At 44.9% G+C, this 25,625-nt stretch overlaps 1 protein-coding gene across 2 annotated transcripts in view; it reads right to left on the bottom strand.

The window, feature by feature from the left end:
* The window catches only part of fgfr2 (fibroblast growth factor receptor 2), a 39,347-nt gene extending 14,605 nt beyond the window's left edge, over positions 1–24,742 (bottom strand). Inside the window, exons 1-8 of one of the 2 annotated variants that reach the window (XM_069145105.1) lie at positions 23,978–24,742; positions 21,679–21,934; positions 14,072–14,329; positions 13,707–13,781; positions 8,819–8,988; positions 6,930–7,053; positions 2,442–2,632; positions 2,042–2,180 (exon numbers count right to left, since the gene is read on the bottom strand). In XM_069145105.1, coding sequence (XP_069001206.1) covers positions 2,042–2,180; positions 2,442–2,632; positions 6,930–7,053; positions 8,819–8,988; positions 13,707–13,781; positions 14,072–14,329; positions 21,679–21,859 — 1,138 coding nt within the window. In that variant the 5' untranslated portion in view covers positions 21,860–21,934; positions 23,978–24,742. Of the gene's footprint in view, positions 1–1,217; positions 1,363–2,041; positions 2,181–2,441; positions 2,633–6,929; positions 7,054–8,818; positions 8,989–13,706; positions 13,782–14,071; positions 14,330–21,678; positions 21,935–23,977 lie in introns of both variants that reach the window. The other variant, XM_069145104.1, reaches the window with a different exon arrangement.
* Positions 24,743–25,625: the final 883 nt, after the last annotated feature.

Here is a 25,625-nt window from a genome sequence, read left to right as displayed (position 1 = left end):
TGCTATAGAAACGAACTGTTCCATAATGCAATAGCCCTCGAGACCACAAACAAGGCTCTTGTACAGCACGGCCAACCAAACGGCACGTCTGCCAGCTGGAGGTGAAGCTAACATGTAGGAACCTTTCTCCTGTGTGCCTCGATTCTACTGGTCCAAAAACCACAGCGCACACACAGAAGTCATAGCCTCGGAGGCGCCAGCAGTGCAGATAGAGCTCATCGAGGGCAATACATATTGCATATTACTCCCAGAGGAAGTGGCCTGCCTGTGATCATTATTCTGTATTGTTTACAGACCAAGCAAAGCCATTATCGTGTTACAACGTTAAGGGTTGGTTTGATATTGGCTATCTGCTGAGGGCAGCAGGCAGTCAACTTCTCACATCAATCTTATTTAAAGCCCAATGTACTTTTGGCCAGAACCTGAAGAGAAACAATTGCCTGTTTAACCTGAAATGAACTTGTGCAGACACTGACACAAAGTTTTATGTATTTGATCCTTTGCTATGCATAATTACAGAGCAGACGTACAGCAACAGACAGAAATAGGATAAAACGAGTCAATAAATGAGGACATGCACAAATGGACAAACATCCACATGCATCAGTCATTCACTGTGTAGAGGCAGAGAGGTTTGGCCCTGATAACTGAGAAAGTCAAGCCAACGTGAAGCGAGTGTTGAGCTTTACCTTTCGATCTCTATTTCAAGGAGAAATAAAGATCTTAAAAGAAGCCACTTATCAGAGCCAGAGAGGAGGTGGAGAGTAAAATACAGATTTCTTTGACATGCAGAACTTAAGTGTGGCACTGAAAGACTTTCCCCAAGGAGCAGGAAAGAGAGAACAGGAAGAAAGAAAAGAGAAGGCGGGAGACAAACCCTGCCCACCTTTTGGAGTCTGGAGACACCTGAGCTGCTCTGGGAGCTCCACTACCGTCTCAGAGTTATAATAAGTCGTTGGTAAACTACCCCGTTATCTGCTCTGAGCTTTCAACAGCTCCCCAATCCAGATAATATTGTAGAATATATGCTCCCGGCTTGCATCACATTGTCTTGGATGTTGACCAAGCAGGTTCATCGCAGTAATCTAATATTGGAGCTGTGTGAATCGGACTCCAGGGGGAGGACTTGCCTTCCACAGAGGTCATTGAAATGCCTTTCTAAACAAGAATAATAAAGGAAAAAAGGAAAAGAGAGGAAAGTATACGAGTGTATATACCTGGAAGCACCGTCAACCAAGCAGTGTGATAGGAGATCCCAATAGAATTACCCGCCAAGCACGTATACTCCCCAGCATCTTCAAATGTTACATTGGGCAAGTAGAGAACTTCTATCTCCTTATCTGTGGTGTTAACACCTGCGGTCTGGGAGAGGAGAAGAGGAGGAAGAGAAGGAAGAGAAAAAGGGGGAGGTAAAAGTGGAAAAGAACAGAAGAAACAGGGAGTAGGACAAGCCACAGAGAAAGATGGGGGAGAACAGAGAGAGAAAAGGAAATAAAAATGAGACCCACAACACCAAGATAGTAATCAGAGGATCTGGATGGCGTCCATCGTTGAGGTCCCATCTAGAGGAAAGGATGCTGGGAGTTCCCAGGGGTGAGAGGGAGGAGGGCCCAAATGCCACCAAAACATGAGAGAATAGAACCAGTACACCAAAAACAAAAACCCAAAAAGGTTCCCATCACCATAAGAACCTGCTAAAAGAGGTTAATCCACACATTGGATTGGACACATGCATGAACAAACACAGAGCATGGAGAGCACTGCAGCACTACACACCACCTTGACACAGCTTGCAAGACAGAAAGAGGTGTAAAAATGGAAGACAAAGCAAAGCTGTGACAATTTCAGTGTCTGGGTGTGCAGGTCTGACCAGTGCTTCCATGGCGGCACCGGTCTCTGCAGCTGAAACACAAAGATGTAACATCAAGGAGAAATTAAGTCTGTGAGCCCCATGACCACCAGCAGGACCACCACAGCACAGCAGCCCAGGAAGCCACACCGAGAGGGAGGGAGGGTAGGTGGGTCGGGTCTCAAGGGTTACCTGGATTGACAGTGAGCCAGCCCGACTGGTTGGCCTCGCCTATATAATTGGAGACTTTACAGATATACTCTCCAGCGTCCTCCTCGGTCACATTGGTGAGGGTGAGCATCTCCACATCGGAGCTGTTAATGCCTGAACGCTGCAATCCACACATACACACACTTAGAGATCAACATCAGGTAAAAGTGTTCATAAGACACATCATGACTACAGCTGTGGATCTGTTGGAGAGAGGGGGGAGCAGGAATTACCACCAAGAGCCAGCGTGGATAAAAAAAAAAAAAAACATTCAGTTCATAAGAGTAGGGAATTTTATTAGTTCATTTAGAAATTCACCTGAAAAAGCTGCAATATTGGAGAGAAATAAAAAAGGATTTGTTTTAGGATAAAACAAATGTACCTTTAACACTCTGACGTAGGGGTGTCCATCGGCGCCGTAGCGACTGCCATTCTGCATGATGTGTTTCAGCCACTGGATGTGAGGCTGGGCATCGCTGTAGACTTTGCAGACGAAGCGGGCGTCCTCCCCAACGTGTACGGTGGTGTTGGCCGGGAGACCTGCCTGGAGAATGGGCCGGTGAGGGGAGCGTTCTGTTGAGAAGGAGGGAAAAGTTCAGGAAGCGTCTCAAAAATGTTCCCTTTAAAAATAATTTCGTCAAATCTGATATTTTAGGATGTGACGGTTTATTTTTGCTGAAGCAGAACTTCATGTGCTGAGAGTGTGAAGGTTTCCCAGCAGCTCTGACAGGTGAAATCAGGACTGCGCTGCCTTGTTCCTATGAGAGGCTTTTAAAAGGTGAAACAAAGTGGCGGCAGCATCTATCTCGACAAGACAAAGAGCTCAGGTGGAGGAGGACTTCCATAAAGTGGGGTGCATGCATCAACAGAGAGTAAAGACAAAAGCTAAACTCTGCACCAGTCTTGGAAAAGTGAAACACCTTCATCGTACCCCCCGAACATCTCCAACTATCTGCATTCTTTTACAAGCAAACATTTGGCTGTGTATCGAAACAGAGTGAGACCTGTGGAACAATGCCCCCTTTCAAACACCACCCGGCCTTCACAACCCCCACACTGACAGCCACCACCCGCTGGCACCACACACACACACACACACACACACACACACACACACACACACACACACACACACACACACACACACACATAATGACATCACTCAGCCTGGAGCTCTGCAGTGCCTTTCCAAAACAAAGCCTTAAGGTAGGTGCAGTGAATTGATTTGTGCACGTGCGTGTGTGTGTGTGTGTGTGTGTGTGTGTGTGTGTGTGTGTGTGTGTGTGTGTGTGTGTGTGTGTGTGTGTAGGGCTAGAGTTGGGTCATGGGTGAGGGTCAGAGGGTGAGGCTGTGTGATGAAGAGTACAGGAAGGGTTTAAGGAGGACGACTAAAAAAGGGAGAAATAGAATAAATTAAAAAAAAAATAGAAGGGTGACTGAAGGGAAGAAAAGGGACCAACAGATGGAGAGTGCAGAAACTAGAAGGCAGAGACTTCTTCCTTACATCTTTCTGTCTGTCTTCCTCCTCCATCTTTCTGAAATTTGTCACATCAGATGATTCCCATCCCTCCTTCCTCTCTCCCTCCTCCTTTCTGCACATTCCTAGGGTTTGCCTTGTTTATTGTATTGTCTCTCTTTATTTACCCCCCTTTTTTTTTCTCTCCTCTTCCTCCTCTATCTTTCACAAGACATGTCACCCTTTCAAATCTTTACTCGGACAGAGAGAGGTGATCGACTCGAATCTAACAATCGTCCGCCCGGTGCTCTCTTAGTAAAACCTACCAAAACATAATTTCCTGAAACAAGCGAAAGGAAAAAAGTAGTCAACCTTGAAACGGTTTCAAAAACTGAAACAATCGTAAACAGAAAGACATGTTGGCAACTTAGAGGACTGTTGGAGCTGCCGCTTTATAAAAAATGTATTCAAACCTTCGGTACAGCGTTCAGAGCTGCAGAGCTGACAACTCAGACCAAATGACAGAATGTGTGTGTGTGTGTGTGTGTGTGTGTGTGTGTGTGCGTGCGTGCGTGCGTGCGTGCGTGCGTGTGTGTGTGTGTGTGTGTGTGGTGTGAGAAAATGGGCCACATCATGATTATGGAGAGAACCCAACACAATAAAAGTTAGTGGAGCAATTCTTTCTTAAATTAGAAAAAGGAACATTGTGTGTGTGTGTGTGTGTGTGTGTGTGTGTGTGTGTGTGTGTGTGTGTGTGTGTGTGTGTGTGTGTTACATGCATTTCTCATGTTATGGGGACATAAATCTGCTCACACAGTGGGATCCTGCATCACTTTTGGAAAGTCCCCAAAACATAAATAATTTGAAATTAAATAGCAGACCTTGGCGTGTTTTTTGCTGTGACCAACATGTAGTGACCTGTTTCAAAACTAAATCCATTTATCAATTAAGTCATTAGTGGAGTAATTTGATGGCAGCAGTAGTGGGACGGAGGCAGAAAGAAGCGTCAGGAGACACAACGGGGGCGTTCCGTGGTGTCCCATGCAAGACCGGTGAACTCTGGGTAACCTGGCGGCTTGGCACACAGAGACCTGAGGGTCAGTGAGGGGTGGAGGCACTGGAAGTACGCAGTATGGCACAGGACGGCGTGGGGCTACCCACAAAAGTGCCACGTCTCTGATTGAAAAGAGTTCTGTTTTAACTCCTCATTTGTCCACTCGTGGATGTCCGGCTGTGGCCTCTTTCTCCTGAGGCCAGTTTGAACCAGAACAGTCTGGTTCTTTTGGTTTTAATGGCTGATCCTGTAGGTCATTTGGGCAAAAAAAAAAACCTGATAAGAGTAGCCTTTTCTGTCTCTTGTTTCTTCTCCTTTTCTCTGTCTCCCCCCCTCCTTCTGTCCACCCCACTAAAAAGGAGCAAAATGAAGTAAGAGGTTGCAGGGGGCAGTAGCGGCGGAGCCAGACGTGGAGGGGGTTTACTACTCTGCAATAAAACAGAACAAAAACAGAAATATGCAGTCTGAAGGCGAGCTTTAGCGAACTGCAGAGGGAGGTGAGCAAGGGGCCTGAGTTGGGGAGCATGTGGCGGCCTACATGTGTTTGTGTGCATGTGGCTATATGTTTATTTTGTGCAGAAACTGCCAGATATTCAATCTCCATCTGATACTATCAAAATAATACTCCTTATTGCCATGGAAACACACAAAACAGTGTAGGAATGTAATAACAGTAAGTCTGCTCAAAGCTGGAATTACTCTACATACAGACACACTAAAGATGCATGGATGACCGGTAGCCCCTGAATATCCTTCTGTGAGCTCCATGTCTGTCCTACTTATCTGTGGTTTATTGACCAGGCTTTGGAGGTATAACTGTGTCAGATCAACTTTGATGTGTACCAATTGCTTATAGTGTGGTTCAAGAGAGGCCAAAGGACAGTGGGTCCGCATCAAAATCGAGAGCAAAGTTGGTGTACGCTCTCACACAAGCACACATCGATCTACTATCTTTATCACACTCTCCTTGTTGTCCCCGCTGTCTATTGATTCTGCACGCCGAGCAGAAAAACACTCTTTTCTCTCTGCACTCCAAAGGTCAGAAAGAGGGGGTTGACTGAGTAGACTCTGAACTCGCTGAGAGAGTGCTGAGGTCAGCACTCTGTGTCCTCAGAGAGTGACATCAAATGACCATCCGCTGCCGGTTTAAGTCTTCGTCATACCTCAATGAATCAGCCTTAAAGGGTCAGTTAATCCAAATCACACCCCAGATTTTTCCACTTTATGTGGTACCGAACCAAACAAATAGATTCTGCTGTATTAGCTAGGATTATAGTTGCATTTAAGAACTCTGTTTTATTTTCACATAAATAATAACCTCTACCAAATATATATAGATATTTCCTGACATAATTGTCATCAATTTTCTGATGAAGAGAGCGCAAACAATATACCAACCTGCTAATTTTGGCTGATATTGGCCTATCGGAGATATATCTGTATCGGCACATATGTTGGGCGAAATGTGTCAAAACAAACCCTTTTTTTTTTTCTTTTTTTTTAACAGAACACAATATAGAAAAAGATGCTTTGTTCACTCTTTCGATGCACTAATGTCAGTGTGGAGAATTAACTGTCAAATACCTTGCCCCACTTTTGAAACAAGTGTCAAAGGTTTCTGTTAAAACCACTTGGGGATTATTGCAAAAACTGTGTTTATACATAATGTATATACAGTATAAGTCAGAAGAATATTGGCCGATGTATTTGATATTAGAATTTATTACTCAATAGTATTGATTTGAGCCCCAAAAATCCAGTATCAGTTGGGCTCGAGAAATATTTCTTTCGTAAAAGTAGTTCAATTAAGATAATTACGATTTTTTTTTTTCTGTGATTTGGGTGACATTATACTTTAAATAGACAGACTGTCTGAAATTAAGCTGTGAGGAGCTTAGCATGAATGATTAAGAAAATAAAAGAAGTTTGCAAAGCTGTCAGAGCCTCGTGTGACAAGCCTCCACCCCGATGGTGTTTTAAGTAGTTTAAAACACTTCAATTATTTGACTGAACACAATGAAGCAGGACTCCATGAAAATGTAATATTCTAACCTAAATTAATGAAAATGACATTAAAACTGATGACATATTCATCTTAAGCTTTCACACACTTGGCAGCTCTCCTTGACCTCCACCTGCATCCACAGTGCACCTGCGCAATCAAAAAGGACACACACACACACACACACACACACACACACACACACACACACACACACACACACACACACACACACACACACACACTGTGTGAGAACTCTTTCTGCTGGTCTCCCCTTCCTCCATCCCTGTACTCTTTCTTTGTTAGCCTCACAGGTGTACTGTACAGTCCGAGTGTGTGTTTTGTGCGTAGCACTGACCCACTACGTCCAGGGTGTAGGTGTGGTTGATGGACCCAAACTCGTTCTCCACCAAGCAGGTGTAGTTGCCCTTGTCTGATGGCACCACGCTCTCCATGATCAGGGTCCAGTGCTGGCTGCGGACCTGGGTACAAGTGGGGTTTCTTATTATAAGTGGAGGGAAACATTCATATAATACACATATCAATAAATATAGAGGGACAGTAAATTGACATAAAGAGCTGGTGTTAAATGAGAACAATGAAATAAGAAAATGACAGGGGGGATTTGGTCGGAGGTGTGAAAGAGGAGAGGTGATGTAGTGTGCTGGTAAACAATATAGAGGCTGATGATAGGCTGATCCCACCAGAACGACTCCCAACACCAGAATATTCTCTTTTTTCCTGCAGATTAATGATGAATACATCATTAGTTTGGGGTCGTTTTGAGAGTTCTGAAAAGTAAAATCGAAAAATCCTGGGTCCTGGGTCCTCTGTCAGTCCCTGCCATCTCATGTCGTAAACCACACCTGTAGCTTCAAACACGCAGTTTTTCATAATTATTTGCAGGGATAGTTTCACCTGTGTGTGGAATCCACAGGTGTGAGCTAACAATAGAGTTTCCGTCTGCAGACTGTAGCTACTGCTTGTATAGGCCTACATTTCACACAAAGGAGACATTATGGCACAGGGCTGGGCTCAGGTACGGCTTTTGTCCCACGCTTGTTGACAAAAAGGAGAAAAACGAACTGTCTGCAGTGTATCTGACTGTATCGTTTCCGTCTCGTTGCGGGCTGTTTTGTGTCCGAGCCCGCTGAAAGCCAAAGGGAAGCGACATTAGCAGCTACATCAACATAATCTGCTCCTAAACTTTCCTGGCAGGGAGATGCGTTTCCTCAAAAAAAAACATCAGTCATTAACCAGGAGTCTCGGACTCGTTCAGCATCCCTGGCTTTTTTCATAAATGAATTTCATAACTGTCTGTTTAAGCTGTTATTCCACTCTGTCAGTGCGGTTCTAGCATATACAGTAAATGCTGCTTGTCTGGAGAGACGAAGAGAGGAATTTATGAACAAAATAACTAAATGTAATGCAAATACTAGCTTGTCACAGGTGGGGAATTCACATGCAGATAGTTGTAACTGTTTACAGGCCTTTCCACACAAATCACAGCAGTTTAATCCTCCCATGACAAAGCAGAACTGGGCACAAATAACTTAGAAAGCTCTGAAACTAACATAGAATTAAAATGATAATCATTAAACACGAAACCAGAATCAGAGAGTTCATTTCTAGTTTTAATTTTTAGTCAGTTTCTTTAAGCAGGAATGTGTTAACAGAGACACCAAGTTGAAACGTCAACCAGCTCAGCACTAGTGTTTGTAAATCACATGTCATGACAATAGAATCACAAGCTGGAAACACACACTCGTCTCTGACCGAAGCCAGTGCGACCTGTTCTCCCTGATTGAGTTACCGCAACATTCTGAACTCATTTCCACCCTGACGGTACCTACTTTCTCCATACGTTACTGTCTGAGGGCGTTTAACCCGCCAGTCCCCGGCTTACGTTTCCTAATTGTTGGGGGAGTAAAGAACCATTTCAAGTTACAGTGAGAGGCTCTGCAAAGTATCCTGGTGAGAAGAGGCACACGGATGAGCAATTCCAATTTCACAGCAAGAAACCCTGCTCTCGTTTCCTCTGTCTACTCTCCTCCCGTCTGTCCAGCCAAGGGTGGAAAAGGGGTGAAAGGATAGCCGGAGAGTGGTTGGAAGGAGCGAGGCTTGACGTCCCCTCGTAAAAACATTCACAAAATGCACTGTCGCACAGAAAGCAGTCAAAACAATTGCAAGAGAAGTTGACATTCGTAATAAAAAAAAAAAAGTGCGATGTATTACTGTTTATCCTACCTTATACCCTCCCATGCGGTCCTCTTGGCGGAAAGGCCTGCTGTTTTTAAGCCAGCGCAGCTTGGGCCGGGGGTTGCCTCCCGCAGCACAGCGGAACTTGACTGTGTTGGCAGCTGGCACCGCATGCAGCTTCTTCTCCATCTTCGCTGATGAGGTCCAATACGGAGCGCCTGCAACCGGAGAGCAGTTGGTGTTCAGTCAGGGTGAGATTTCCTAATCATGTCCTCAGTATTAACAGTTTGGCTGCAGGGCATTGAGGCTGGCTGAGGCAGATATACTGTATGTAGAAGCGTGACTGCAGGAGAGCCAAACCTGAACCAGTCCTAACACTCCCAGACACCCCTCCCCCCCCACCCCACCCTACCCCCCATCGCAACACTGGCTGACCCAACAGTCTGCATAACACAACCCAGAGCTCCATACTCACACAGTTAAACAAAAACACACACTTTCCCTCGTAGGCTCGACGGGGTGTTGCAAAGGGATAAAAAAAAAAAAAAAAAAAAAACATCAGCTCTGAGGAGAAAATGTGCCTGGGCGTTGCCAAGAGGGTAACTAGACCATCACATTCAATTTCATTTCATTCCACTTAGCAGCTTTTTTTTCTCCCTCCACTTCCTCCAATTACCATAGCTACCCTGTTTATCTGCCCCGTCACTTGGCTAGATATGGACGGCAGGGCCACGGATGCTTATCGCTCCTTCGGAAAATCATTATGTGCCGTCAGGGGGAGAAAATGAATGTCACGTTTAACGAAGGATTTTCGAGTTCCCGTCGCACACTTTTGCCTGGAATTTTTTTTCTTTTCTTTTTTAAAATCAAAGCTCAACTACCAAACATTTATCCCACTGAAATCTGTCACCTTCCTTGTGTTTTGTCCATTCTCCCAGCTTCTTCTTTTCCCCCCAAATTTCTCCCTCTCAGTCAGCTGGATGTTCCTCCACCTCCACACACCCCCCCCCCCCCCCACACACACACACACACACACACACCCCCACCCCCACCCGTCCTTTCTCTCTGCACCTGGGAGTATGATTGCCTAAGCAGATGGGACTCAGAGGGGAAGAGAAACTCAAAGTCAAACAACAACCCAAACGGTCTTCCACTCCATCACTTCCTCTTCATATAGGCGAAGAAGCGGAGGGAATACCCACAGATAAGACCACTGCTGACTCTAGTGTCAACTTCAAACATAAGTTTATGTCCCGGGAGAGTGTTTTTATTCGAGCGTCTTCTTTCGCGCCTGTCCAATCTGCATGCTGTCAGACACCTCCCATCACTTTCTCTGGCATGCACGACCGGACGAGTTGAGCATACTTGGATAGTAAAGTAAGTAAACATCGCTCTTCCTTCCTGAATGGATGCATGCAGTAAGTGCTCAAACTATAATTAGTCACTCCCCCTTTTCTCCTGCCTCCTCACTCTCACTATCTGTACCTCTCTTCCTCCATCTTCACCTCTCAGTCCGCTCCATTTCTCTCCGTCCACTCTCCCTGTCATCGCTCCGTTCGTTCAGACAGAGACAGATTAGGTGGAGACCTGCCCATCGCGAGGCCGTCTCTCCTAAAATGACCTATGACCCCACAATGGCATCCGGGGTTTGGAGGATGATTTGGGGGCATGAAAGGTGAACGGAGCTGTTTCCCATGCTCTCTGTCCGGAGGGGCAGCACTTCAAACGAGACGACCCTCAGACCTCTCTCCAGATGAAGCCAAACTCTCGCAGGGCCCACTGCTGTGGCCTCCAGGAACCCCCACTGCCCCCAAAGCCCCGTGCATCCGGATCCCCACTCACGGCTGTTTATCCTAAGCTGGCCTGGGGTGAGCTGAGGTTATCTAACCCTGGCGCTATGAGTCAAGATTTTTTCTCTCTAAGTTCCTCCGGAGAGGAAAAATTCATCCGTGTCCCAAAGTAGTATTTCATTCTTGAAATGGTTTCTTGTTAAGCTGGGATATCCTTCTGTTTACTGGTCATCTATGCAAGCTGAACAAGGCAGCTTTGTTCATGTGTGGATGAACTCGTGCTGGGTTTTATATAGTTTAAACCGTGTCTGTCCTGTAAAAAAAACATGCATCTTTGGCATGGCAACTTAATTTATTATTTGTATTATCTGAATACACAAACACTTTTTCAGACAAATTAATGTTGCCTAATTGTCAGGAGACATGGTTTTCACAGGACAGCAATCTATGATGAAGTTTTTATTGAGGAAATCTTGAACTTCAGACTTTAAGACTAGCCCCACCTTTTATTATGGCAGGGTTTTGTCATACGAAAAAACAGTAAATGTTGATTAATAAATGTCAACAGTCAAAGAAACATTAGGTGTCAACCTATTAATTGTCATCTCATTTTGATTCAGGCATTGCTGATTGGTCACCTTTTTCCAATCCTGTCCCACCCAGCTTAAATAAGTGATCTGATCTCAGACTAAATGAAATATTAAAATAACAACAGGGCTTTCGCAACTTCCGTGCTCGGGCCCTAATTACTGTTGTAAAACTATAAGAAGATTGAATGTGGGTTTTCACAGCCTTTGAAAGGTTTTTGGAAACAATTTTACTTTTTTAATAACAACTTTGCTACCTCGCACCTCAATATTCCACAAAATTGGTCGGGTTTTCAAAAAATGTACTCCCTATGCTACATTTTTCTCATAACATGACAGTCTTTATCGTTTTGTTTTTTTTTTTTATAATATTAAAGCTTTATTCTATAAATTGCACTTCAAGTTAAACAGTCAAGAGTCACAGACTGAACAGTTTTCTATAAACTGTGTGTTAGCTGTGAGTCTTATCTTTTAGTCATATCTTAAATTTTGCTGGTGTGATGGGTCAGTGCTTCTGTAAAAATCCTAATATGTGCAGCTTTGATAAAATTGGAGGCACAATGACGATAAGATCAAAATATTTATGAGTAAAACTGTCAACAGGACAGAGAATCAATAACTGAACACAAAAATCAAAGCTCCGCGTGGCTTTTTAAATTCATCATGACATTAGTGCCACCCCCCCCCCCCCACCCTGAACACAGCTCTGCTCACAAACCCTGGTCGAGGCTCTTCCATGTCTCCTTCAATAACACCACCCACTGCTGACGATAGACAAACACTCTGGACCCGTTTTCAACTTCTTCCATGGCTTATGTCGTTCAATCTCCGGCACAAAGTTAAATCAAAATGCTCTGTTTTGCAGTGGCCTGATGCCCAAACCATTGTGAGTGCTCCAGAAAAAAAATAAAACGACACCCCACACTCTCCACTCCCATTCCCTCCCACGCCCACACGGACCCTCCTCCTCCTCCTCCTCCTCCTCCTCACTCCAGGCCTCGGCCCGAGGCCAAGGCTCCACGCCATGCTCCGAGAAGCGTTGGTACCAATCCAACACACCCCACTCCCCCCCTGCCTCTTTTTTTTTTTTCCCTCTCCTCCTCTTCTTCCCTCTTTCTTTTAATAATAATCTCGGTTTTGAATTTTCAAAAACACACACGGAGAGAAAATGCAACTGTACTGCCAGAACAGCTTTGCCTTTGTTTTCAAACAGCTTATTACCACCAGAATGGCTGGATCTTTTCCCTCTCCCCCGTTTTTTTTTTTTTTTTTCTCTTGCTGAGTTCCTCTTTCTCCCCCATATTTAATGGATTTCAGGCAATTACAGTCAGCCCAAAAGTGGAGGAGGAGAAGTCACAGTGAGACGCAATGCGTGTGGAGAATTTTAACAAGATGTGGAAGTCCTCATCTTTGCTTCAGCCCCTTTTTTTTTGTGAGTGTGTATGTGAAAGCATGTGGCTGCATAAACACGTTCCTCCCCCATATGCTCACCAATGCATAGACAAACTTGGGTAAAAACTTTCTCTTTCTCTCTCTCACTCTCACACACACACACACACACACACACACACACACACACACACACACACACACACACACACACACACACACACACACACACACACACACATAAACACACACAGGCCCATCAGGTGGGTAACTAGGTCCAGATGGGCGTCTTTCATAATGGATGAGCCCAGCTGATTGACTACCTGGGAGACACTAGCTACAGGAATGTCAGGAATCCCTGTATTCCCTGGAGCACCTAGCCTGGGAGGCACACACAAACACACACAAACTGTGAAATCTCACAGTATAGGCCTAGACAGGAATGGTAAGGCACTGACTAGCAGAGATGTGGGTGAAGGGCAGGTTTGATGTTTTAGTTTTGGTGTTGCTAACAGCTGTCTCCTCCTGATCCCGAAAGAATAGAGACCATCCGCTTTGTGTCCTTCCTCCATCGTAATCGCACAGTCTGAACTGCACTAATAAACACTGACAAAGCTAAGTAGATTATATTGCTTTGGGATTGAGCCTTTGTGAGTGTTTGGCTATCACAATCAGCTTTCCAGACTTATGTTCTGACAAGCAGTTAGGGAGTGTTCATTATTTATGAGACCGCTGTTCAAAGCACTGCGCATCCGAGCTTTTAAAGCCCCTGATTAGGACTTTTTCAAGCTTTGAATGTTAGGAGATACACTACTTTAAAATGATCATGGTTTATTTTGACATGAAAAAATGTGTATCAAAATGGAGACATACACAATGATTGGCTGTGCATTTCTTTGCTTTAATTTCCAAATTTTCATTATATTTCCCTTTATCTCCCAAATGCTGCTGTATATTGCAGTGGCTGCTCGGAATTTGAGGTTTGAGTTCATGATAGAAACATTCAACAGTCAGAGAAAGTGATTGCAGAGTGGACAATGTCAGATCCGTTCACCTACAGGTTTCTGGTTTAACTGTCTGGCTCCAGTGCACCTAATCTGTGGGAGTTGGTGAGGGAGCCAAGCACATCTCTAACTCATTCATCCCCTCTTTTGTTCCTCCCATACTCACTTATCTGCTCTCCATCCGCCCCAGTGTCCTCCGACCGCTCTGTATCGTCCTCATCATCCCCCGACGAGATGGCATCTGCACAGAGTAACCACAGTTACTGCCACCCTTTTTCGCAACCCATACACACACAGTCCGTATTGTATTTAGACGTTTGCATGCTGGCACACTCTGGGCCATTTTTTTATTACTCTGGTGGTATACTACTGTAATTTAACACGCACACTCTCAGAAGACACCAGAAAGAACAAATTTCAGGCTGTTCATCCCTGACCATATCTGCTCCATGGCCTCCTCCTGGACTCCTGACACAGTCCAACCCTAAATGTCCAAACTTCCTGTCCTGTCCTGCCTACTCCCTGACTCACCTGTGACATTGACTATGAAGCAGACCGTGTCTTTGCCCACGCTGGTGCAGGCGTACAGGCCCGAATCCTTGGCCGTGGCATCACGGATCTGCAGCACCTCCTGCACTATCAGCGTGCGGTTGTTGGTGCCCAGAGAACTGCCGTCTTTGGTCCAGGTGATGGTCCCAGTCGGCGGCAGAGGGCAGCTCAGCTTCAGCACCTCCCCTGGGTGCACTGAGCACACCGTGGGCTTAGAAATTTGGTATTTGTTCGATGCCTCTGCAGAGCAAATGGGGAGGAGGTAGGAGTCGGGTGAAGTTGAAGGAGGGGCGGGGAGGGTTGGGGTGAATTGAAAGTAGGAAGAGGGTGCACAGGGAGGAGGAAAGAGAGGTGGGAGAGGAAGAAACAAGCCAGAGTGTAAGAAACAAAACACCACATAACCCCCAAATGGATGCACTTAAATCAATTTATGCAGTAGTAGCAATACAGAAGAGAGGAGGCCCATTTTTTACACCGTCACACCATCATGTCATTACCACAAACTCCCAGTCAGTCGATTTAAGTGGAAACCTTGGAAACCCCGTTCCGTTACGAAGTGTGCAGTGGAATTGGCATTTATAGATTCAGTGCATGCAGTTACGGCCAGAGCAGTATGTGTAGAAAAAATATATATAAAATGTATGCTTTGCGAGCAGTCGAGAATTGGACATCACTCCCCAACCACCCATCCCCTCTTGGTGTAGATGCCAGGCAGCCAGTGTGTGTGGGTGAGTACATGAGCAGTGCAGAAAGATCTCTGCAGCCCGAAAAAACAAAAAAAAGGTGATACAACTCCATGTCTGCCCATCAGAAAGGAAAGCAGCCAGAAAGGTCCAGGATGGAAACGGTTGTCAGGCAGGCAAAGTGAGAGGGGGCGGGATGGAGGTGGGGGGTATTTCTCTGGTTTTGACTGCACCTAAAACCTTGAACTGAAGGTAGCCGGACACTTCTATTTTTCCATCTCTTGTGTTCTCTTTCACAAAACAGCCATGGAGGATCTACAACCACTGCACAGGATCTGCCTGCCAAGGCAGAGAGCAAGAAACTCAGCGCTCTGCTCCCAAAGTGCATAAAACCTTCACTTCTGGGAGGAAGACCAAGTCTGCCTGTGAGTGTGTGTACGCCGTGTCCTCTGACTTGTACAACTGCACAGACAGACTGAGGTGACTGTACAATATATAAAAGGCAACTCTGAATAACTATAGCTGAGACTGCACTTCTACGTGAGGATGGATTTTATCCATATACATGAAAACCCAAGACTGAGACTGAATGCTGAGCAAGAGGGGGAAAACCTGCCTGAAATACAAGCTGGGTTCTGCCGTGAATACCGAGGCCAATTCCAGTCAGCCTGAGGCTTCTGCAGACTTCACACACACATTCACACACACGTGTACATTCACTCAGCTCAAACAGAGATAGTTCGTAAAACTCTTTGTAACCATTCTCTGAGATAAAAAGAAAGTTTGCCTCTTTACAGCAGTACAAAAATGTCCAAAACTCTGTGTGTGTGTGTGTGTGTGTGTGTGTGTGTGTGTGTGTGTGTGTGTGTGTGTGTGTGTGTGTGTGTGTGTGTGTATGTGTGTGTGTGTATGTGTGTGTGTGTGTGTCCGTTTTCTTCGGGAGAGAACGACATAAAAAAAGAGGGATTAAAAAGATTTGAGGGAGGAAAGTAGCAACAATGGTAAAGCATACAAAAAAAAGCCAGTGATGATGGGACTGCATGTAGAGCTGAAGTCTGATAGGTTTAATTATAGAGGCAGCGGCACTCCCAGATGTTCTTCTACCTTTATGCACCAGTTCAACAACATCCCGCCCCCATTATAAGCCACTGTGTTCCCTATGTGTGTTAAATGTAAAGTATACCTGCACACACACTCCAACCTCGACAGGAAGGGAAAGTCATTCCGCCACAAGCCAGCGGTTGAGGCATGTGTGCAGACCTTTAAACATTCCCCCTGGGCAAGTAGACACACATACGTACAGTTTATGTATTGTTTTTTTTTCCCTCTCTCTCTGCTTCGAACCGGAAATAATTAACCCCTCCCTCGCCACCCAGGACCGAGTGTGTGGTCTGATGAGAGGTGGAGCTCATGTGTTGATTGATGGGCGTACTGTCTCCGATACCTTTTTACGACGTGGTTTTCCGCACCGGAGGCCTTCGCTTTGACATTATTACTGGCTTTAGTTTCCCCTCGTATTCTTTAAGTTGGCATATACTCAGTGATTCAGAGATGTTGTAGCTACCAGGATACAAAGCAGTGTGGGTATGGACAACTTCAAGACAGAGGGATGTTCGATGAGGCTGACGTAACGACACAACACCTGACCGCACACACACAGAGACTGTAGCATCTGTCAGCACACCGAAGAGAAAGGGGGGGTACTGAAATGCTTCGTAGAAAGATGATATTCATACACATGCATGAGTGGGCAAGGAGAGCTCCAGTAAAGTAGGAGAGATGGAAGGAGGGAAAATAAGTACAAAAAGAAAGGAAAGGAAAGGAAGGGATGGGGGGATTTTTCCAAATGGTGTGTCTGATTAAAAGATAGCATGCAGGTGTTAGCTCTGTCCTCATCATTTTCTTATCTCTGCTGTGTCCATCTGTCCCTCTCCATCAACTCCTCCTCCTCCTCGTCCTCCTCCTCCTTCTCCTCCTCCTCCTGCTGCTGCTCCGTCATTTCTGTCTTCTTTCACCTCCCCTTCCACTTGGCCCTCTCCATCCCCCTCCCCCTGACCCTGCTGACCTGACCCTGACCCTTCACCAAACCTGTTGACACCTCCAGCATGCCCAATTGTTCATGGGAACCTGTGTCGTACAAGCACATGCACGCACACAAACACCTAAGGACATAAAGGAGTCTTGTCCACACTGAGAAAAGGCATTTGTCATACACATGCACACCAGGAGTGTCGTAACCAGCGGCACACATACTGTGTTCCACGTGAAGAGACTTTACAAGAGTCCATGGACGCATGCGGAGTTGAAATACAGATTTTTCATCTCTGCAGAGTTTCATCCCCTCTACACAACAGGGATGGGGGATGGGGAGGGCTTTTCAATCATCCACACACACACACACACAAACACCTTTTCTCAGTTTCTATCAAACAGCTTTCTCCTCTTCCCCACCCTCTATCATTACTATCATTTTCCCTCTCTTGTCCTAGAACACATCTCCATTTCAAAATCCATCTCCCTCTCCATCTCTGACGGCTATTACAAGTGTCTATCAGGTGTGATAGATTCAGCCCGTCCTCTCCTCGCAATCTCTTCGTCCTCATTCGCACCATCTTGACTGGCAATAATTAGTCTCGCAGCCCGAGTGCCTGCAGCAAAATGCACCCAGCGATTCTCACCAGAGTCCCCTTCATGTCTGCTCGGCCGTCTGTCTTTCTGTCTGTCACACTGGCAAGAGCCAAGCATCAGCAACGTTAGAGGAAGCCAAGCATGAAAGTTTATGACAGCCCTGAAGTTTTCTTTTATTGATTTTATATATTTACTTTCACAGAGAGGGACACTTGTCTGCAAGTCTATCGTCAGAAACTTCTCCGTGCTAAATGAAATGACTGCCATTTCGGAGGCACACACTCAGCATGCATGCATGCAGACCAACAGGCACTATCACCCCCCCCCCCACCACACACACACACACACACACACACACACACACACACACACACACATTGCCAAATCACATTATCTGTCCTCCTTATCCTTCCTTTTTCTCCCCCTCTCCTCTTTCCTCTGTAACCTCCTCACGTAGTCAAATCCCAGGACTTTTCTCCGCTTTTTTGTCTCTGATGTCCTTTCACATTCAAATCCCTCCTTAGCTTTTTTTTTTTATTGTGACAAAGGAGCAGCTCCATGAACTGGCTCCTGTTGGCGTCCATGGCAACAGCCCCCTTTACCCCTCATTGGGTCATTCCCTGAACCCCACCCGACCCCTTTAACCCACTGGATACCCCTTATATTCTTAAGTTGACCCTCAGAAGTGCTACTTTGTTTTCGCTTCTTTACAAATCCTGAGATTGTACTACTAAGTCAGAAGACTATCCTCTCTTCTGTATTGCTAATACTGCAAACTACTGATTACTATAATCGTCAGTTAATCTGCCATAAAACCAAAATTTCTACTTTCTACTCTCACTGGCTGAATTGATCAATAGATTATCATAAGAGCTGCTTATTACCTTTGTTTTGATAACCTTATAAAATAATTCCCTAATTGTTTAGGCTTTACTGTATTTATATTTATCTTATAGGTGGCATCTTTTTCCAGAAAAGAGAGCAGCAGTGTGCTAACTGTCATGGACAATAACACACTGAGGGCTAATGCAGGAATCAAATCAGTGACCTTTCAGATCTATTATCCTAAACACTTCACGACTCTAAAAGTGTATGTACAGTAGGTGCAACAGCATCAAGTTAAAATGTTTCTTTTCTAAAAATGAAAACAAATCTGCAATATCGCAGAATTTGAGGATCTGTATGAGTTTGAAAATGTCAACTCCATGGAGGACAATCCCTCTGGTTTTGTTTTGTAGCTTCTTCATCTACATTTTGTTTTATTCAGTAGTTTTCTTCAGTGTTTTCCCTCCTTTTCCCTCCATCATCCTCCACCCCACCCGTCCTGGCTCAGATTCCCGCCCGCCTCCTGCTGCAAACCGGACAGTCCACTGAGACCTGCGGCACAAGCTGGCACAGGTATCAGCTCTTCACGGGTCTCTTATCGGACGAGCGTGAGCACTGGAGCGACGAGGTATTTTCTGGCACCTCGGCCAAGGCAAACAACACGCTCAGAAGTTCAAGATTAAAACCAGCTAACGGCAGGCTAATAAAAGTAATTGTGTGAAAGCCGTATATTCAGTCCAACTGCCCCCTCCTCTGTCACACTGGGTTTGTTTGGAGTTCAGTTCCATTGCCATCGCCACACACTCAGAAACACACACACACACACACACACACACACACACACACACACACACACACACACACACACACACTCCAGGTCATTAAGCTGCCAGCTGACGCTTTTATACTTTTACAACTGTACTCCCACTGTGTAGATAGCACAGTGTTGCAGATAGCTAATAAGCCTGCAGCCCCTTCACATTCTCACCTCGCACACAAACACACACTAACAACCCACAGTATGCTGAAAACAACCATCTCTCTTCTGTTTAATAAAAGCTGCCTATATATCTGACATAACAAGGGCACAAGTGGAGGAGCAAATAAATCAGTGTGCCAAGATTGTGATTATAATCCAACTGTGGCCGGAGACTCTTCAAGGAGTAAAACCTGTCTGCTGTTGAGAAGCATCCGTCCGTCTAAACATGAAAGACTCATCCTTGACCCATAATGGAGCCTTTATTTTTTTAACCACAAAACTATTTTGAAGTGCTGCCTCATGCTGATGAGAGCATATTTTTTTTGAAGAGCAGAGTTTGGCAGGAACTAGAGGAAAATACAGCCAAACCATGAGGTGCACTCCCATTCAGCCTGGTGCCACATTTATTCTACATCATATGCAAAAAAAGGGGCCTAAAAAGACCACAGAGCAGAAAAGACCAATGTTAAAGACACATAGATACACACACACACACACCTATGTTTAGTAGCATTGTTATTCAGCTCTGTCAGACTATTTTAATCACTGCGCAAACGGAGAGCGCCTGGACAAGGTAAACACTCCCATAGATACTGAAGTGGCTACAGCGACAACAATAGGGTGGTTGTGAAGGCCTTAACCAGCGCGGTCGCTCCGCTTCTTCTGTTACAGCAGCCACAGGTAAACAAACTACCAGGGCCACCAGGGGTGCAGGCGTGGGCTCTACAGAGACAACACTGATATGCAATCTGACGAATCGACAGCAATTACTGCTCCCACTGCTGAAGGCAGCGGTGTGACCAGGGCTGCAGGGCATTTAGAGGGGCGGGGGTGGTGCTAAGTCACTACATCTCTGCAGGGGGTGTTATTAGGACATAGAGGGCAGGACCAGCCAATCTGTCTCCCTAACATCCGTGTCCTACAGGTGACACCAGTGAGGTCAGTCAGGAGTTGTGAGCGGAAGGAGACAACCGGAGCTGAGGACACACTGATTCAGCTGCAGGAAAATAAATCTGTGCTGTCCATATGCAACAGGGAAACTGATTCAGAATCACATAAGCAGCCCAGGTTCTTTGTGCACTGTCTATCCCTCATCATGTGACCCCCCCCCTTTCCAGGTCTAGCCACTTAATCTGTAGTCACATGACTTCACCGCTGCCCGGCACTCTGTAATCTCTCCATCTAAAGGAGAAGTCAAATATGCACAAATCCTCTAAGAATTTTCCTGGAGGATTGTATAACTCTGGAAAACTCGGTGTCCTCTCTGTGGCCGTGCAGCGTGGCATCCCGGCCATGTGGAGTCTCGAACACGCCGGTTTGGAGCCAAACAGCCTGAGACCGAACAACAAAAACAACAGGGGAGGAGGGCTCCGGCAGCCTCTCATCAAGGTATGTAAGAACGATACTTGACATCCAGGGCGAAGGGCAAGGCAAGGTACAGCATGTGTGTGTGTGTGTGTGTGTGTGTGTGTGTGTGTGTGTGTGTGTGTGTGTGTGTGTGTGTGTGTGTGTGTGTGTAGACAAGAAGGTGGGGGTTGGTGGCTTAAAAAGTGATGCTCTGTTGTTGGCCTAACTTAGAATTAGCATGCTGATTAAAGCCTGAGAACAAAAGGGCTTTGGTATGTGAGTTACCATCCATCACAACAACTAATCAGCTTGTCTCTGACCAGAATTCAAGACTGGAAACAAAGAAAATAGAAAAGCTTAACATAAAACCAAAATTAAAAAGCTGTTTCTGCAATAAAAGATGGCCTCTCATAAAAGGTTGATTTTAAAAGATTTTTGTTGCACAAACTTTGCAGAAAAAGGGATGAAGGCGCGACACAATCTTTTTTAGCAAAGGCTAGAACTGCAAATCGGACTCTTTCCCTCCTTTCTCCTTCACTCTCTGTGCTTCCTTCCAGGCAAAAAGGGCACGAGTGAGAAATGCCAGCATAAACACTGTCCCACCCTCCTTCACAGCCCTCCCTTGTCCTCCCACACAGGGTCACAAATCTGGCTTTAACACTCAAGTAACTGGCACAGACATCAGCAAGAGAAATAAAACGAAAAAGTGTGATTCACACACCTCGTAGGGAGGAAAACAAGAGGCTCGCCATACCAAAGTTAGTTCAAAAATGTATGTGAACTCAATTCATTCTACATGTAAGATTTTAGTTAAGTTTAAATGGACTTAAAGGGCTCAAACTCAAAAACATGTACAATAGTAGAAACAGTAAAACTTCCGAACAGAGAATTCATTCCCAAGTTATTTGAAATATTTACATATATAAAATATATTTGAAATGGCGTAAATTTCTAATTGTTTTGTAGGCCAGTTGTGGATTTTTATCCACTTAAGTGTTAGTTAATGACACAAAACTCAACCACAACTCTCACAACTTTGGCAGACCTTCACCTGCTCTCCAAAAACAAAACCAACAAATGTTTTTTTCCCCTCCTCCGACCCCTCTTGCACCCCTACTGCTGCTTACCTTCAGGTTCCAGAGTGGCATCCTCCTCCTTGGTGGCGGTGAGGGGCGGCCGGGCCACGCTGACGGTCAGAAGGGACAGCAGGACGGCGGCCAGCAGCCAGGCCCAAGAGGCCATCCCGTTAGTGGGGCACAGCGCTCCCCATATCCCCCTTCTCCACCTCCCCCTGGACACTGATCCCATCTGAGGGGGTCCGCCCAACCATCAACTGCTGCCGGGTCGGCCTGTCACTCACTGGAATTCACCCAATCACCTGGGCTGAGAGGTGAAGAGAGGAGAAAAGAGTGGAGGGAAGGTAGAGGCAGAGTGACGATTGAAGAGGTAGACAGAAGTGTGAATTGAGGCGGCAAAAAAACAGAAAAAAAGAAAATATATAAATTAAGATAATTAATCTGAAGTCAAAGAAGTTGTTTCAGCACCATTTCCCCCTTACGTTATTTTTTTTTCCAACAGTGTTTCAAAATGTTGTCAAACAAGCCATGCCACAGACATACCAAAGCTGTGAGGCAGCAGCAGGTGACACACAACCGCCCTGCATCTACCTTTTCTTCAGATAATTATATGCATTAAAATATATTACAGAGAAACCAATCAACACACATGTTAGCTGTGGAAGTATTGTGTTCACAGTCAAACCAGTTTGTGTCTCTTACAAGTCACAAAACTGTCAAATAGCTCAAAGATCAGTTTGATTTCATGCAGATGTGATGTGGAAAATTGCTCATTACTTGTACCATTTTTATCTCTTCCACACATTAATCTTACAATCTTTCCTTTACTGATGAGTTTTAACATGTTTTGAAAAGTGCATGGCTCAGGATAAGCAACAAATTATCGTTTATTCTGGTGCGCAACAGATGCACCAAACCTGTTGCCGCATCTGTTATTTGTATACATAAATGGCTTTTATCGCAGTCCCGTGACTTGATTATGCGACCAGCACAGCTTTAATTGAAATGCGATATTGCAAATATTGGGACACACACGTCAGTCTGTTTAGCCAGACATCTGCGGTTGAAGTCTCTGGAGGTTTGCTGAAGTCACGCTTCCCCGCGCTCCTTTCTCCTCCAGCTGGACGTATCGATTGGTTTCACCCGCAAAGACACTTGTAATTTGACTTTTAGAGGGCCACGCTGAAAGAGCCCACATGCTGATTTATCTTTAATTCACCCCTCGGGGGCCACACGGAGCTGCGCACATGACATGCCGAGGTGCGTCCCTGAATTTATTCAGACGTATTAACTTTATAGAGAAATGCACCGGCTGGATTTTTTTTTTTTGCAATTAAGGCACCAAATTCCGCACAGTGACAGCTCACACACATGAATAATGAATGCAGCCAATCAGCGCATCAATCAACCACCGTCTAAAAAACTTCTGCAGGACGAATAGGGAGCAGAATTACCAAGAAACCTCCATTTCTTTTACATCATTTGAGGTCTCTGGAGCACAATAAGAAATAGTGTTCTCTAGCTATTAAATATAAACAGTAATAAACGGGGGAGAGCGGGGGGGAACATATATATAGCCTATATATTGAGGGTTTTTTTTGTTAAAAGTCTAAAACAAAAAAAAACCTAAAGAGAAAAAGGTTTAAAGAATTTGATATGAAGCGCTGTTCATTACAAAACTTTTAAAGTTGCTGATGACATGACATTTGGGCACGCGAGGAACTTTGCTCCATACATGACCGCAGCCTTCATTTAAACTGCGGGCTTTGAATGAAATTTCTTGGCACTGATTGAACTCCTATTGAAATTCAAATCAGTTGGCTTCTTTTTTTTTCCACAATGGGGCTCATTTGGAGCCGCTCAGTGATTTAGGGCTCCGGCACCAAGCGGTGAAAAAACAAGTGCGGTCACGGGGTAATTGGTACCATAAATGCGATGTAGAAAATCAAGCAAAGTAATAAATTACCAGGACACTTGTTAATGGGCCCCTAAAGAGATGGTGCAAGGTGCTGTGTGGTTCTTCGCCTTCTAAAGCAAACAAGGGGACATTTCACTAAAGTAACTTTTACATATAAAGAAGATGGAGAAAAAAATAAAGCGCAAAGCAGCATTTTAGATGTAAATTACAGAAAGACACAAATGGCACACTTTATGGATTTCTCTGACTTCTGAAAAGTCTTTAACTCTAACTGTAAGAAGTTAAATCATTATTGTTTTCATGCAGCCGTAAGAAAATAACAAACGCAGAAAACATTTCTACTAACGCCGCAGAAAACTTGACAGATGAGACTGAGGGAGCTCTAGACTTTTTCCCAGCTGAGCTTTATCGTAAACAGAAAAAAATATTTACCAGTGAGGACTAAAATCGTGGAGATCTGTGTTTTGGCATGCACAGATAAGGGAGGAGAGAGCATGAGCTGAATCCAGAGGGAGGAATGTCTCCAACACCACAATGCAGCAAAAAAAAAAAAAAAAAAAAGAAAGAAAATCTGAGAGGCGCTGCCTTATTTTCAGTTTACTATTCCACAATCAACCGGCATCAACTCAGATCAGAGGATATATTCCAACCCCGACTGGCCGCGTAGTCCAGTGCCATGCAAAGCAATCCGAGTTTACACGCCTTATCCTTCGAAAACAGCTCTGAAAACCATATCGCTGTCCCCCTCCGAAAACTTTCCTCCCCGTCACCAAGTTTCTTCCAGGGCGCAGAACATGCCCAGTGTTCCCGGAGCAGCGCACTTGTCAACTAAATAGAAAGTTCGCAGAGACTACGGACGCGGGACGATGTTGGAAAGGTAGAAGAGGGTAGTTGTCCGAAGCAAAAGTGTCATAAAATCCATCCATGCGCGTTCTCCCCCGGTGGAAAAGAGCGTCTTTAGCGGCTCCTTCTCGTTCTTCTTCCTCCGACTGTCTTCACACTGTTTCTCAGACGCTTTGTCAGGTTTACTCGATTTTTTTTCCTCCTCCTTACGTCTCCACACACACCGCCCTCCTCCTTCACTCTAGTGGGTGTCATTCCCCCTCCTCCCACCCATGTACCCCAGTGCAATTCGAGCCGCTTCCTGGCCGCAGTGCCTTTGGGCCCTGCCTTCCTCCGCCCATCAAACTGCAGAGCTGCCTGCCTGCTTGTCCTGCGCTCAACTTGCTCAAACTGAGTCCAAGGCAGAGGGCCCCTGTTCTCAGCTGTCAGCCCGCGGTAACCACGCCGCTCAGTGGCCAAGGCGCGACATCTGCGGGAGGAGACGCAAACAAACTGGAAACAGACGCACAAAGCCTCCAAACAGTGTGTTTCTATTTATGCTGCAGGGGGAACGCATTCAGATCATTTTTTTCTAACAAATACCCCCAATATAATATATCATCTATATCAAGAGAAACGAAACAGACGTCGAGAAAACATTAGGAAAAGTACAATCTTTGCTTTGAAATGTAAGATTAAAGTAGCAGATTGGAAATACTAAAGTGCATCACTGTAGTTTGTGATTATCCACCACTGAGAAGGTGGTCAAATGAGGGTTGAGACAAAAAAAACAAAAAAACAATACAATTAGTCAGCCTGCACAGACAAGTCAGGCTTGTTTTTTGCTCAAGGACACTTCGTTAACTTGCCATCTCCTATACAACTTTTAAAAGGGGAAAAATTGAAAGAGGGAAATAATTTAATCTAAGTGCCTAAATTCTATAATGAACATAGTAGCAGTGTATCTGAATATGCTGTAATATGAAATAATGGTTTTGGGGCACAGTGAAAATAAAATGCCAACATAGTCTTTTCTATTATTTGTATATCATTTGCAATAATGCCTTTGGATTACACAAATTTGGATTAAGAGATTATTTACACAGCGGTGAAATGTATAAATCTCCATTTGATGTTACTTTATACTCCACTACATTTATCCGACACCATATTATAAGGTTCCCAATCTTTCCAGTCCATGTACCACTATGTACATTTCCCCGGTGCTCCTATAAACAGTTTATTTTTCATGAAATTA

This window comes from Embiotoca jacksoni, unplaced genomic scaffold, assembly GCF_022577435.1.
Source record: "Embiotoca jacksoni isolate LCO1_2020_lvr unplaced genomic scaffold, fEmbJac1.0.p SCAF_12, whole genome shotgun sequence".
NCBI classification, from domain to species: domain Eukaryota; kingdom Metazoa; phylum Chordata; class Actinopteri; family Embiotocidae; genus Embiotoca; species Embiotoca jacksoni.
The sequence above is the reverse complement of the archived record's forward strand: the minus strand, read 5'-3'. Positions and strand labels throughout refer to the sequence as shown.